Raw genomic sequence first — 17,500 nt, forward strand, 5'->3', positions numbered from 1 at the left:
TATCAAATTCTACGTTTTCTTCGACGTCTCCAGTCACGTATTTTTACAATTTAAAATATTTATTTTCCTTTTTCTCTTTTATATTATAACCAGATGACGTATATCTTATATACTTACTTATATACACACACACAGACGCACACACACACACACAGACAGAGGCGGTATCTTAATCTTTTTTCGCCACTCCCCTGACAAAAATAAACATATTACATGAATTGTAAGATTGATTGAATTTGTGTTTTCAAAAAAAAAAACAAAAAAAAAAAGAAAAAGAAAAAAGAAAAGAAAAGAAAAAAGAAGAAAAGACAAAGAAAAGATTGAAATAAATGGTTTTTATAGAAAATAATTCGCCCGTAAAGAATTTTTCGACACTCTGATAATATAACATGAAAAATTACATTTGAAATATCTTCTCTATTAATTCGTGATATTTCATGAATGATAAATCTTTTCTTTATTACGTCTTTCTTATTCATCATCTTATTATTATTATGAAAGTAAGAATAAATATATATATATATATATATATATATATATATATATATAGGCATTATACAAAATGGACATCAAAAGTTTTTAACTCATTTTAAAATTCGATTATCCTTTTTCGAGATCTCTTTTTTTTTTTTAGAATTACAGTTAGTCTTTGAAAAAAAAAAGGATTAACACCAACGAAAAAAGTAATTGATTTTTTCGAAAATCACGTAGGAATTTTTTATCTACCTTATTTGTCGTGTGCGTGTGTGTGTGTATGTGTGTAAGTGCATGTATATTATAATCCTTGTACCGTAGCCGAAAAGTTTCAACGATGTTGAACTTTCAAGGCGACAACTTGAAATTCGAATTACAACTTAACAAGCGCTAAGACGTTTAATAGCTATCTACGTATATGTATGTATATATACATATACATGTATACGTATACGTATATATATATATATATATATATATATATATATATATATTACATAGATGTAGAAGTTTTAACTTGTTGAAAATCTTAGAATGTTACTCAGCATGTTTACGAAAACTAGGGAGAGGATGTTGCCTAAGGGTGGCATGGTGTGCAAGTCATTTTCGTGACTTACGCTTGAGGTATAATATATAACAAGTTTAAACGTAGAGAACCACCCCCAGCATACCTATTACTACTCACCCATCACACCATACCATTCCCCAATCCACCTCTATCCTTAAGGTCCCTTCATGAAAGTTAAGACTACCTTATACTGACTTTGAGAGATATCAGGACTGCTTCTATAATCCGTTTAAAGATGGACTTGAAATTCTATGATTCAACACATTAACTTAATCGAACTTGTTACGTCTTTTTAAAAAGAGAAATTTATTATTCCTGTTTTTTGTTTAGCATCTTTTTTGTAATATATAATTCAAAAAAATTTGTATAATATATTCATATATATATATATATATATATATATATATATATATATGTATAATTGTATATTTGTATAATATATTACTGATATTAGTACATAATATGTAATTAAAAAAAATAAAAAATAAAAAAAAAAGTATAAATAAGCGGAAAAAAAATTAAAAGAAAAAAATATACATACACTAACGCAAATTATATTTATCCTAAAATTCGTAATTAATAAATAAAGAGAAAATTTATTTCAGTAATATATATATACCTATATATTACTGAAATTGTAGACGAGTGTCATTACAGATAAGGTGTGATTAAACAAATAAGATTAGTAATATGGATTAGTAATACGGATTTAGTAACAATTATTCTCTCTCGTTTTCGAAAGATTCTACGCGATTGTGTTTCCCTTTTTGAACATAATCAGATTAAATTAAGGAGACTTCCAAGATAATATTACTCATTCCAATTAGCTTTTACAAAGTGGATACGAGAAGTTGGAACAACAGGAAGCATCTTATCTTGTTATCTGATGGACTGCAACAAGTAGTGGGTCTGATGGTTGAACATGGATTGCAAGTAGTATGAATATATACATACATATATTCGGACTAACTTCGCCTTATCTCAGATAACTCGATATAGATGTTTAATCACAAATTAAGGACAAGTTCAATATATCTTTCTATTCGATGCAATAAAAGAAAATATATATATATATTTAGAAAAATTTCACTACCGATTAGATCGGAAGTTTAACGATTTTTTCAATTTTTCTTACAAAATGTCCAGCATATTTTTCTTTATTTCTTTTCTTATTAATTAATCAGACATTTTCCATCAATTATTTTTAAAGAATTATTAAAACGACCATTATTAAAAAAAAATATGAGAGAATTTAGCAAAAAAAAAAAAAAGAAAAAAAGAAAAAAGATAAAACAAATAAAATCATATACATATATATATAAAACTACAGAAAGATTTCCATGAAAAAAAAAAGAAAATATAAACAAAAAATACACATAAATTTGAAACGAATAAATTAATAGTATCTTTATTATACAATATAATTCAATTATAGAAATCAAAAAAATTTTTTCTTATTATTTAAATTATATATCTTCACATACATACACGTACATACACATACATACACACACATACACGCATATGTATATATATATACGCCCATGTAAAAAAAAACAAATGAAACAAGTAGAGCGTATTATGTATAAATGTATAACTTATCACATGTGTTAAGGCAAACTGATAAATGATCCTACTCAAGAAGATTGATGGGACAGAAATTTGGTTTCAATTTGTAAACGAGGGTTATATACTACGGGCAAACTCCTTGTATAATACAGACAAACCTTAAGCGTCTTTCGCTTGAGCATCAACTCTACTCGTTTTGCTGACTACTTGTTGAGTTTCCCGAACGTGTCCAGGCAAACCGAACAAAGCTTTTGCCTGTTAAACTGTAATTTACTCTTAAGGTTGATCTCTCTCTCTCTCTCTCTCTCTCTCTCTCTCTCTCTCTCTCTCTCTTTCTGTCTCTCATTTTAAGATCAACTCTTCTTCTTTTTTTTCTTCATGATTTTTTTTTTTTTTTTTTAAACACCATTACGTGAACCACGAATTTAAAATCTCTTTCGAAGTTTACATTAATTAACAAGTTGATGTCGTTTAAAATAAATATATAATACTTCGATTAAAAATCGACGATTAAATAAGGAAACGAGGATAAAATATATTTCAAAAAAAAAAAAGAAAAAAAAACAAAAAAATTCGAAGATTAAAAAATACAAATAAATAAATATAGACAAAAAAGATTCGTTCGCTTTTAAAGGATGGCCCTAGAGTTTCTAAATGGGTGACAAAAGATAGTTGCACTTTGAGTTATAAAATTAATTACTCTTCTTTCTCGAGATTCTTTTTAAGCTTGCAATTTCACGTTTCATGAATTAGACGTGCAGTTTTACTTCTTATCTGAATAAAAGAATTAGCCCGAAAAATCTTGAAAAAAGAATAATTGATATTTAATATTATCTTGAAACTTTCGGTACATTCTGCGTTTTAATTAAATTTCCTGATAAATTCATAGAGGCTATTATTTTTCTTTTTCTTTTTTTTTTTTTTTTTACTTTTTTAATGGAAATATTTAAAAGAAATATATATTTTTTCTATTTATTTAAAATAAAACTACAAATACGTTATTAATTAATATATTCGATTAATAATTGATTTTCTTTAATTAATATAGAGATACAAAATGAAATAATATCTAATAGAAGAAAAAAAAAACTTCAAACAAACAAAAAATTTCATTGTTTCATTATTCATTGAAATTTAAATACTATACGATATAAAATATGCAATAATAATAATAATAATAATAATAATAATAATAATAATAATAATAATAATAATAATAATAATAATAATAATAATAATAATAATAATAATAATAATAATAATAATAATAACAATAATAATAATAATAATTTAATATAGTATACTAAATAATATTTTATACAATTTCTTCTAATCAAACAAGTTTTCTATTAGGTATATTTATATATTACGTATTTATGTAAAACTACGTATGCAAAAAAAAAGAAAAATAAAAAAATAAAAAAAGAAAGAAAAAAGGAAAAAGAAGGAAGAAGAAAAAAAAATTACAAAATCGAATTATACCGGCGTTTAATTTCATAATAATTGATTAATAAATTTTGAGAAAAGATAACTTTATAATGTAAAAATAATTATTATCGTATAATTGACGTATATGTACATACGTATGTATAAATGTACATATATACTTAAGCAATTCGAACATTTAGCACAGTTTAACCAATAAGACCGATAGACAGATACCAGTTGGTAGTCAAAGTAAACACAAAGCGATAGATCGTGCTAACATTAGCGTATAAACGCGTGCTAACATGGGTACCATGCTTGTCAGTCAACCCGTTTCATCCCTTAAGCAGTAACCACTCGACACCCTCGATCGAACATGTGCTAAGGCCAACCAAGTGTCAGAATGAAAGACATAGATAGAGATATAGAGAAAGAGAGAAAGAAAAAGAGAGAGAGAGAGAGAGAGAAAGAGGGAATTAGTCTGACAAACAAGTCAAGTTTGATTTCCTCTAACCTTCGTAATCTATCTGACATCTGATTTTTTTATCGCTTCAACGAGTTTAACAATAAAAAAAAAAAAAAAATAACAAAAATAGAAAACAAAAAATAAATAAATAAAAAAGAAAAAGAAGAAAATTTCACTATAGTGAAAAACTTGATTGAAAGTTTCATATTTATGATTTAATTATATTTAATTAAATTATTATTATTATTATACTTAATGAAAAAAAAAAGATTTGCGATTGATCATATGTTAGATTAGATAATAATCGATAAATGGTTATATAAGTTAGTACATATTCTGTTATTAACTATATTTATATAATACATGTATGTGTATGTGTGTGTGTATGTGTGTGTATAACATATATTTATATGAATTATATAATATACACATATGCATGTTTTATAATTACATAATTCAAGTTGTTTACTTGAATCAATACAATATGTGTAATATGGCTTATTCTATTAGAATTTTCAACACAAATCCAAAATTCATTGATGTGTTTAAAGTTTCAAAATCAATCTAAATACTTGCAATATTGTTTAGATTGTTTAGATTCCTTGCGATATAGCCAATACATGTAAATACTCGGTTAGTATATATAAGTGAATATTAAAAATATGATACGATTATTAAAAAGTTATAACGAAACATTTCAATATACAAAAGTATTATAACTAATTTATTCAATTTGGAACATAATTAATTCATACGTTTAATATAACATAAATTAATATGTGAAATATGATAATTCAAAACTTCTTACACAATTTTATAATTAATTTATTTTCCTTTTTTGACATTGGAAAAAAATTTATCTACCAGTAATATATAATTAATTTTAGTATTTATTGTTGATATATAAATGAATATGACATACATATATGATATATAATTAATACCAATAATTAAAAAATTACGAAATTATTTTAGTTTTGATGAATATATTCGACGTTGAATAAATTTAACAACTACTAATGCAATAATTTATATATATATATATATATTATGGTTACTAAGTACATAAGTGAGTACTTTTGGATGATATTCAACCATACTGTTTTATCATTCGTAGAGTTAGAGAGTCGATTAATGGAGGGTCGAGCATCGATTATGGCACCGATAACTACTTCATAGAACTCTCGTTGAACGATTATTAGCCGCTGTGCTCACCGGGAGCTGATCGATTCTCCTCCATTAATCACCGAAATTGGTACTCTACAAATCAGGTTCTGTATATACATACATGTAAATAGAAAATATGTTAGAAAAATTAATCGTTTTAGAAAGAAGAAAATATTTTGTTAACCTGCGTTAGATTTTCTTTAAATGATAATCGTTTTAAAATGTCAATTATTATTTAAATTTTGTAATTTATGATTATGGCTAAAATATTAGAATGTGTTTGATTACTTATTTAAAAATATTATTGTTAAAATGTTATAATTATGTGTATAAAAAAATAATTTTTATTAAACATATCAAAAATATTTGTGTGTGTGTGTGTGTGTGTATGTATGTGTATGCATATGTGTATATATGTGTATACGTGTAAGGTCATTATCATATAATAATCGATTTTATTTGATTTGGATTTATACAGAAATGCGAATTTTTAAAAAACTTATTTTTAAAATAAAAAATAAAAAAAGAAGAGAAACAATATATGTTACCAAATCTAATATTAATTAGAAAATTAATCAATTGAAAATAAATAATAACACTAAAAATTAAATAATAATACTTATACATAATTAATTTCACTTTAATTTGGCATATATATATATATGCCAATTCTACTAATTAGTTTCAAAATACATAAAAGAAAAAAAAGAAACAGAAAACAAAAAAAAGACGTAACATTAATTTAAAAAATTTAATATTAAAACAGAAGAAAAAAGAATTAATACAATACAAATTGCATAATCAATTTTACCCGAATATAATCAATAAATAATTTTTAATCCAAATAATTTCCTATATAAAATCCCATTGATAAAAAACAGAAAATCTCAATTCTATAAAAATTCAATGCCTTCCGTCTTAACCCGAGGATAATTATAAAAAATGCGATAGAACAGATTTTAAAATATCAATGACATTTACTAGTATAAAAATATATCTTTGATCGTTAATAATAAAATTATATTACGATTATTATAGAAGTGCTAAAACACTTCGACGACGATGTTACGTGTGCTTTAAAAATAACGATCGAAGAGAGACCACGTGTAAACTGAAATAATATACATCTATACATGAATATATACCTACGTACATACATATACGCATATATATATATATATATATATATACATATATATATATTTATTTATAAGTACATCGGAAATGAAAGCGAGTATAAAGAAAAAAGAAAAAAATACGAAAGTATCTTTCGATAACATGTTAGAAAATATCAAAGAAAAGTATTAGAAAAGATTAGATTCATGTGAGATAATATATCGTTGAATAAAAAATGAAATTGAAAAATCAACCTTTCCATCCTCTCTAATTCAAATTATTTTAAAAGCTACATAGATATATACATATATATATCCACACACACACACACAAACACACAATACAAAACAACAGGGTGGTCCAAATATTTTTCTTCAACGATTTTGTAAATTCAAATTACACGAACTTTTCATTTATTCAATTAAATTTTTTCACAATTAATATTTCTTTTAGATTACTGAAAAAAAAAACTACGAGTCTTTTAGCTTGTCTTGCTTAGCTATCAATTTCCTGATATTAAATCGGTCTAAAAGAAAAAAAAAAAGAAAGAAAAAAAAACCTTTGCGGAAAAGAAAAAAGGAACAAGAAAAAAAAGGAAGAAATAAAAAAAAAAAGAAGAGAAAAAAAATGATAATTGATTTTTAAAATCGATTTAAATACTTTTGACTCACCCCTTACATATACGCACGTATACATCCTGAACGTATGTATATACGTTAGGGCGTGCCGACGGGAAATTAAATTAACCCTCTATGCAAACGTTTGATGCACGCAATGTAACGGGTGTCATAGAAACACTCACTCATTCACTCATTCACTCACTCTCTCTCTCTCTCTCTCTCTCTCTCTCTCTCTCTATCTATCTATCTATCTATCTATCTATCTATGTATCTATCTATCTATCTCTCTCTCTCCGACTCTCTCACGTTGCATGTCAGTAGCTTTGTTTCAGAATTCCATTCGAGTACACGCAGCTGCCAAGTTTAATCGAGCTACGACGAGCTTTGACTTAGAACGAAGACAGCTTGTCAATATCGATCAAAGTTTGTTAACGAACAGTCTTATCCGAAGGACATAATGACGTTAAAGTTTTTCAAAATTATTAGTAATATTTTTTTTACCCTTACTCTTTACCAATCGTAAGAAATCGTTCGTTTGAGATATATCTCGTGATACATTAACGTCTACGTATGTATGCAAAGATATTTAAATGTTTTTCTATTAAAAATTTTTCTTCAGATCCAAATAGTTTTTATTTATCTTATTTATTTATCTAACTCTAACTCTAACTCTCTTTCTCTCTCTAATTTTTTTTGTTTGTTTGTTTTTAGCTTTACTCCACCTTCTATCTCTTTTAATCAAATAAATTCAGAAAAAAATATATATGTATATAACACAGTGATATTATGATATAATATATACAGTATATAGAGAAATTGTATGTCAAAATAATAAACCAATCGATTAACTGTCAAATATTTTAATACACCATTTGATCATTTACTTTATGTTTACATTATATATATATATATATATATATATATATATATATATATATATATAATGTATCTATATATATATCTATATATGTATCTATATATGTATCTATATATATATATATATATATATATATATATATATATATATATGTATATATATATATACATAGAGACCTTTTGTCGTTCATAGTTCTATAATGTTTTAGAAGTTAGTTTGTCATAGGAAAATTGACTGCTCAAAGGGTTAATTATATACCTTCGTTTTCTTGAAACTTTACAGATTACTTATAAAGGATAAAAAGAGAGAGAGAGAGAGAGAGAGAGAGAGAGAGAGAGAGAGAGAGAGAGAGAGAGAGAGACAGACGTAGATAAATAAAACGACCAAAACGATATAAAAGATTTATAACTCTACTTATTCAAGAGTTTTTTCGTATTACAAGATAAATTCTAAATATAAAATCGAACTATATAGAAAGTAGGACAAAAATATAAAAGTGTATGTATGTATAAATAAATCTGAGAGATCAAAGATTGAAATAATATATTTACGTTCATTATAATAAATCGTAGCTTATATTATTATTTAAATTATAAAATTATTTACCATTTTTATTTTATGAAATTATATTTTGTCCAATGGATTTTTTTTCATTAAGAAATTTTAATGTTTTTATTAGATAATTTATATGATATCTATGTATATATGTATATGTCTAAAATTATAATATTTATATATATATGTATATATATATATATATATATATATATATATATGTATAAATTTTATTTCATTTTATGATTTTTTTTTATTTTATAAAATTTTAGTTTTTATTACGCGATATATGTATGATATAGACAATTTTACAATCAAAAAATTAAAAAACATAAAATTTTTATATTGTTGAAAAAATTATTATAAGCAGCTGCAAGAAAAAAAAAGAAAAAGAAAGATGACACATTAAAAAAGAAACATATATATACATATACATATGTATATATATATATATATATATATATATATATATATTCTAGGAAGTATCGGTACACACAAGACATATTTCTATTCTTCTTTGATATAAATGGACAGAAAAAAATTGACACTTCATATTTATGCCAATATATAGGAATGCTTAGGAATAAGTTATATAAAACTTTAGTTAGCATTATGTATGTATGTATGTATGTATGTATGTATGTATGTATGTATGTATGTATGTATGCATGTATGTAAGTAAATAATGGTTTAAATTTATGAACCTGTTTATATCGAAAACGCATTTATAAGCGTTATACAACAGGTTACCTATAAAATAAACATGATAAGACATATCTAAAGATAAAAAGTAGGGTTTGCTAACATAAATTCTACAGTACCGGACGAACGACCTTTCCGATAGGTTAGAATTCTGAAAAAAATTTTATCAATTAAATATAATAGTTCTAAATCGTCATGTACCGCCTTTCAACGATCATCTTTCTACTTTCCCTATCTATCGCATGTAAGTTTACAATTAAATATATTTGAAATACAATGTTTCAAAATGTGTATTACTAGTTTCTTGTTTCTCAATTTCTTTTTTCTTCTTCTTTCTTTTTCGCACAGAATATACTGTCATTATTAAAAAAAATATTGATTTCTCACTGAAAAAAATAAAATAAAGAAAAAAATAAGTGTGTGGCAATATTTTTAACTCTTAAATCATATTAATAGTACACGTATTGACGTACAAGTCAATACGTGTAGTGTTACACGTATAGTAGTTATAGTAGTTATCGTACAGTTTTAGAGTTTGACAATTAATTAAGTTTCGAAAATGGCGATACACACTGAAATCGTTCGTTCGTTCATTCAGATTAACATCGCGTCTACGTTGCAAGTATTTAAGTTTACTGTTGTTTAAGATAAAATATTTTTTTTCTTTTTTTTTTTTTTTCTACACTGTCTCGTAACTTTCTTTGTCATACCTTTGTACAAAATCTTTATGTCCCTCGCTCCCCATCCCGCCCCTCGTATTTCGTAGACTAAAATTTAATAATGTAAAACTAAAAATCACCGCACGAAATATACTCCAAGAATGAGTTTTTAATTTTTTCTGGGGCCGAATTAAAGAAAAAAAATTTCTTTTATGGAGGCTAGAGGAGAAGGAATGACGGTGCAATTAATTACACGATATAATTTTCGTATGTACACAGGTATAGATTTCGCGTCAGCCAATTGCGGACCTAACGCTTTTTGTTCCGATTGTGGTAGCATATGTCCTATCACATGTGAGAACTATAATGATCCACCTGAAATCTGTGCTGATGTAAGTAAAATTTTTAAAAATTTCTTCGTAAATCAAATCGTTTTCTACCTTTTCTTCTTTCCTAAAAAAATAACATTGTTTCCATTTATTCGATTATATATATATATATATATTTTCTTTTTTTTTCATTTTGTAGGTATGTATAAGAAAATGTGTATGCAAACAAGGATATATATTAAACAAAAAAGGAAAATGCGTTTTACCAAGTGAATGTTAGAATGTTGCAAAGATTATTAAGAACTTAAGCGAACGTTTATTTAGTAATCTTACATTCCATATGGAATTAAAGATATGGAATATCGTGTGCTTTATCGCACATGCATATACGCACATATGCACAGACGTACACATGCACACACGTGCGCACATAAAAAATAATAAAATATGATTATATAGTAATATATTTCTTCAATTATTATTTCATCGAAAATTGTTTATTATTAATTAATTCGATTGTAAAGTGCAAGTAAACATGCCTTTTTTTGTTTTCTTTTTTATTCGTGATCTTTACGATTTATGAGAGTTATTATAATTTTTTTTTTCTTTTCTACTTTCCTTTCTTTTTTTATTTGTTTATTTTTTTATGTTTTTAATCGATCCTATCACATGTGAGAACTATAATGATCCACCTAAAATCTGCGCTGAAGTAAGTAAAATTTTTAAAAATTTATTCATAAATCAAATCGTGTTTCTACCTTTTCTTCTTTCCTAAAAAAATAACATTGTTTCTATTTATTCGATTATATATATATATATATATATATATATATATATATCTTTTTTTTCGTTTTGTATGTTTATATAGTAATAGCGATCATTTGCGATCAAAATCATATCTAATGAAAACTGACTGCTATATAATGTTAAGAAGTGTGTTATGGTATAAAAACTAAATACGTTGATCCAGTTCAAATTATTAAATGGTAATCCGTGAAATGACTTTTCCCAAGACGATAACGATATCTATTTTGCAGTTAAACCGATGTCAAAGTAAACGCAATTTGTGATATACAGTATCTTATTCCTTACAGAGGATTGTTCTCCTTCCTCGTCCCGCCCACGACAACCTCACTTACTCTCTCTCTCTCTCTTTCTCTTTCTTCCTTTCTATGTAAACTTGATATTCGTACGACGATATATACGTAGAAAATACACTCGCTTCAACGTTTACGATCGTTCTAAACACACACACACACACACACACACACACACACACATACATACACATACACACATGAATATACACACATACAAAGAGAGAGAGAGAGAGAGACGCGTACGTGCATAATAAACGTGAATAAACAAAAAAAATTGCAGATAGAAAAAACAAAACAACGGAAACTTATGTAGGTGAACAAACTCATATAAAGTCATATGTGAACACATATACAGTGCACATAGATATATGTAAGCACGTGAAAAAAATATGTATATATATATATATATATATATATATATATATATAATAAAGAAGACAGACAAACACATATGTAAATTTTCTATAGATCATGGAAGGAACGTATATATGTGAAAATACATATGTATACATCTATGTATACATATATACGAACTAAAAATATAGTATATAAATATGAACAAATGTGAATATTAATATAGACAGATATATAGGTGAGCAACAATAATAAATAAATATATATATATATTTATAATTATTTATATTTATATTTATTATAAATAGATATATATATATATATATTTATATATATACGTGTGTGTAATTTTATTCTTATATTGTATCATCTTATATTAATTTATATATGTCTATATATATATAATATCTATAATATCTATATATATATAAGCATATATAAATAAAAATAATATCGCTTAAAATAATTTGCCCATATTAACCTTTGATCTTTTCATACGGCAAGTATTTATTACCAAGCTAATTTGAAATAATTAGATCGTTAAATTCGATCCATTGTGTGGACACACTCACTCCCACTATCTCTCTCTCTCTCTCTCTCTCTCTCTCTCTCTCTCTCTCTCTCTCTCTCTCTCTCTCTCTCTCTCTCTCTCTCTCTCTCTTTATCTATCCATCTATCTATCTCTTTCTCTCTCGAGTTTCCACTTCCATTTTTGTGGAGAGGAGAGAAAGGATGAAGAAAATAGTCGGAAGGGACGAATTTCATTGTTATTGCGAATGGGTCTCGCCTTCGCTTTTAACGATTTACGAGCGGGATTTCTAGGGAGCGTGTAAAAGGAGCTCCGTTGTAGTCGTTGATTCTTATTAAATGTTCGAAAACACGAAGGATCGAGGATTAAATGCATTCGCAAAAATTAGAAAAAAAGAAGAAGAAAAAATTTAACGATCATCGATCTCAATAATTTTATCTATATCTAATTTTAGATATAATAGTTATATTGATTTTTTATTGGATTTTTTTTTTTTTTTTTTTTTTTTTATATCAAAGGAAATAAATCGTGTTTTTTTTTTTCTTTTCCCATTTACCAAGAAAAATATCTACGATAATTATTTTTTAAGATTTATCAGTAGTGATATAAGGAATAATATTCTCATCATTTTTTTATCGATGATAAAAGATTCATAATAATTCGGTTATTTTTTATCAATTAGAAAAAAAAAAGAAAAATAAATAAATAAATAAAAAGAAAAACAAAGAAGAATTTGTTCATTGTAAGAAACATTGAATAATTTTATCATTTTTTATCTGTGATAATAAACAGTAATCTCATCATTATAATAATAATAATCATAATAATAATAATAATAATAATGATAATAAATGTATATATAATTTTTTTCTATACTCGTATAATAAAATATATCCTCTTTTTTCAATATAATTATAACTGACTGTACATAGATAAAAAAATTCAATTTAAAAAAAACAAAAAAAGAAAAGAAAAAATTGTAAGAAATTTGAAGATAAAAATGTAATATATCGAAAGGTAATGCAACTATCTCATATCGACATATCGATACCCTACATTTCCATTACGAATGACGAATCCTATAAATTGGTTTTACCGATTTAAGAAGTCATATTCGTTAGTTTATTTAAGTTAGTACCAATTCTGAAAATAGGTCAGCTATGGAGCACACGATGTTGAATAAAATTAAACACCAGCCATTTCACGTCAAAATAGATATTCGTGAAATACATTGATACATAAATAGTTATAACGCGTTTCATGGATTATTGATAATCGTACATATATATATTTCTACATACACACATATCCATACGATATCCACACATACATCGTATATACATTTCTATTTGTCTTTGTATTATACATATATATGTGTATACGTATGTATGTATACACAATGTACGAATGCGTGCAACAAACGGATATGTATTTATAGCTTATAGACAGCTTTAATTAATGTGATGGCGTATAATGAGAGAGAGAGGGAGGGAGAGGGAAAGAGAGAGAGAGAGAAAGAGAGAGAGGGAAAGAGAGAGAGAGAGAGAGAGAGAGAGAGAGAGAGAGAGAGAACTACAATGTATACATTATAATCAATAGTATATTTTGAAAACAAAGACAGTTCATTAATGAAATAGATTATTATAAAAAAATAAATAAATAAATAAATAAATAAGTAAATAAAAATATTGGAAGATTGACAGAACAAAAACAAAAACATTAATAAGATCAATGAATCAATTATTAAAAATTGTTGCATCATTTTATTCGAAAATAATAAATGAATTATTTTAAATAAAGAAAAATTTTTATACGGTTATTCTTATTAAAAGATAATTATAATAATGTTCATAATATTATAATATGAAAAAGAATTGTTCAAATGATATTATAATTACTATAAAGATAAGTTAATAATAATATTCATAATATTATAAGATAATGGCATCGATATAAAAATAGTAATATCTTTATTATAATAATAATGTTTTTATAACGTAAAATATTTTATATTATAAAATATAATTATTATAATATCATATAATATAAATATGATATATATATATATCATATTCTAATCTATATATCATATTATAACATATCGATAATATCATCCACATAATATTATAATAACGTAGATCTATAATATATAAAAAAAAATTGTTCAAATTATTTTTATAATTATTATAAAATAATTACTTATCGAACAATCACTTTATATTAGAATTTTCATATCTTTTTCTTTCTTTCATTTTTCTATTTTTTTCTGTTTTTCTGTTTTTTTATTTTTTCTACCTTTTTTAAATCAATCCTTGACTGACGTAGGACAGTTAATAGAATCTAATTCATTCTATATGGACAGAAAATAGAAAAAAGAACTAAAAAGCATAGAAAGTTCTCGAGAAGGAATTGCGTTATAACGGAGCATTTATTTTCCATTAGTAGACAAGATAAACGATAGAACGTCGACGGATAATGGATATCGTTCGTTCGTTTGTTCGTTTGACTGTGAATAACCGATCTCTTTGATTCCTTTCTTCCTATCGATAACTATCGAATGCATATATCGAACACGAACAGACAGATTTTCCGTGAACGAAATAAATTTATTTTCTTCTTATTCGCATTGTTAGCCGAATATATATATATATATATATATATATATATATATATATATATATGTTTTGAAATACGATTGGATTCGGGACGAATTCGAAATATCTTTTTTTTTTCTTTTTCAAGATTTACGTTTACGTTTATGAAAGAACAGAAAAAGAAAAAAAAAAAAGAATAAAAATAAAAAAAAAATAAAAAAATAAAAAAGAATTGATTCAAGCGCAATGAATAAAAAGTTTGCTAAAATTTGAAACATTCATATTATCTGCAAATTCTATTATTTTCTTTTTGCCATTTTTCATTTGTTCAATACATTTATTTGGAAAATAATTATTGTTATTTTGTGTGATTGAAAATAATATAAGGAGGGAATATACATGCAGAAAAAAATATTTTATTAAAAATTATTTAAATATAAGAAGATATTATAATGATTAAATTATAATATAGACGTAATAATTATTATCCCGTTTAATAATTATAACAATTTATATAAAAATATATATATACATATATATTTATATAAGAAAAAATATATTTTATATCATATGAAATATTAATTACTATCCTGTAGAATAATTATAATAAAATAAAAAACAACAAATGCTATATATAATATTTCCTTATAGAAAAGAAATATTTAAAATAATTAATAAGAATTCTGCCTGCCTAATTAATTAACATATTTTAACATATAAAAACATACACTAACAAATATTATAATAAATTCAAACAAAATGAAAATATACGAAATAAAGATACATATATCAAATATATATATATATATATATATATATATATATATATATATATATACATTTATTTATTTATTTATAGATATTTTTCATGAAACTTATGGAAATTTTACGTTCAAATTTTTCAATATTCATTTCAGTAATTATGATACTAATGATAAATATGAATTATTTCTTTCTCTAAACCTTGAATTATCAATTATTTTCTTCTTGAAGGATATCATTCCTGTTGGAGACAATCATCTATCTAACTTTCCAGAAATTCTTGCTGTTGTTCTAAGTTACTTGTTCATCGTTCTATACATCTCTTTCTCTCTCTTTCTTTCTCTCTCTCTCTATCTCTCTCTCTCTCTCTCTCTCTCTCCCTCTCCATCTCCCTCTTTCTCTTTCTCTCTATCTCTCTCTCTCTCTCTCTCTCTCCCTCTCCATCTCTCTTTCCCTCTCCATCTCTCTCTCTCTCTCTCTCTCTCTCTCTCTTTCTCTCTCTCCCTCTCCATCTCTCTCTCTCTCTCTCTCTCTCTCTCTCTTTCTCTCTCTATCTGTCTCCAGGCGGCCTACCCAAGACGCAATCAAAATACGATTACGCGTTGTAATTAAGCGTCGGGTGCTGAGATAAACTCGATTCCTGAGGGAGCTCTACGCCTTCGGCCTTCGAGAGTGTGTGTATGAGAACAGTTGACGGGATTTCATGATACCTAAAGTTAAGTACGGTATATATACATACATATATATATATATATATATATATATATATATATATCTAAATATATATGTATATCTAAACTTCCTTAGAATATCCCTTAGGCGAGAATAAACGACATTATTCTGTACTTTCTATTTGATAGATATTATTTCTATATTTTCTTTTTTTTTTTTTATTATTTCTTTTTTCGTTTGTTTTTAATTTTCCGACAATTTTCACTCTAATTTTTTTGTACTTTTTTTTTTTTTTTTTTTTTTTTTTTTTTTTTCATAAAAATCAATCGACTCTTTGTAAAGATATTATTCGTTGAAAATTTTATTGCCATTAGAATTTACAAAAGATTAGAAAAATTGTAGCGTATTTATAAGATAATTGGATGAAAATTATTTTCATTCATTATACTCGATTAAGATATTCGAAGTAACCATTGCATCGGATAACATAAAAAATTTGTTTTTCGTTATTTACAACAATTATTATATTTATTTAAACTTTTGATCGTATGTATTAACGATTACGAATGTATTAATTAATTAATATCGCATAATAATTTAAATAATTAATATGTCTTTATTAATTAATTAATTAATTATTATTAAGAAAAAAAATTTTAATATCATAATACATCATGTCATTGTATTAAACGTTCAATTTCATTACGTTGTATATATCAAGATGGAACATAGAAGTGTATTATCAAATATTAATAGTATTTAATCTATATGTAATTTAAACAAGTTAGAAACTCTCCAATACATATATAAATAGGTATATATCTCTTTCTATATATATATATATATATATATATATATATATATATACGTATGTATATACGTATGGTACATGAGTAAAAATATGAATTGAGGGCAAATGTTAAATAGAAAGACAGACAGAGATAGAAAGAACGAGAGAGAGA

At 24.8% G+C, this 17,500-nt stretch overlaps 1 protein-coding gene across 1 annotated transcript; it reads left to right on the plus strand.

Annotated features, from left to right (window-relative positions):
- Window positions 1-9,618: 9,618 nt before the first annotated feature.
- LOC118450861 (venom peptide SjAPI-2-like) lies at window positions 9,619-11,103 on the plus strand. Its single transcript, XM_035886859.2, has 3 exons — window positions 9,619-9,783; window positions 10,478-10,590; window positions 10,727-11,103. Exons 1-3 carry the CDS (start codon window positions 9,735-9,737, stop codon window positions 10,805-10,807), a joined length of 243 nt encoding a protein of 80 aa, XP_035742752.2. The 5' UTR covers window positions 9,619-9,734; the 3' UTR covers window positions 10,808-11,103.
- The last annotated feature ends 6,397 nt before the right edge of the window (window positions 11,104-17,500 follow it).

Source organism: Vespa mandarinia, chromosome 9, assembly GCF_050613455.1.
Source record: "Vespa mandarinia isolate Hongniang chromosome 9, ASM5061345v1, whole genome shotgun sequence".
In the NCBI taxonomy this organism is placed as follows: Eukaryota; Metazoa; Arthropoda; class Insecta; order Hymenoptera; family Vespidae; genus Vespa; species Vespa mandarinia.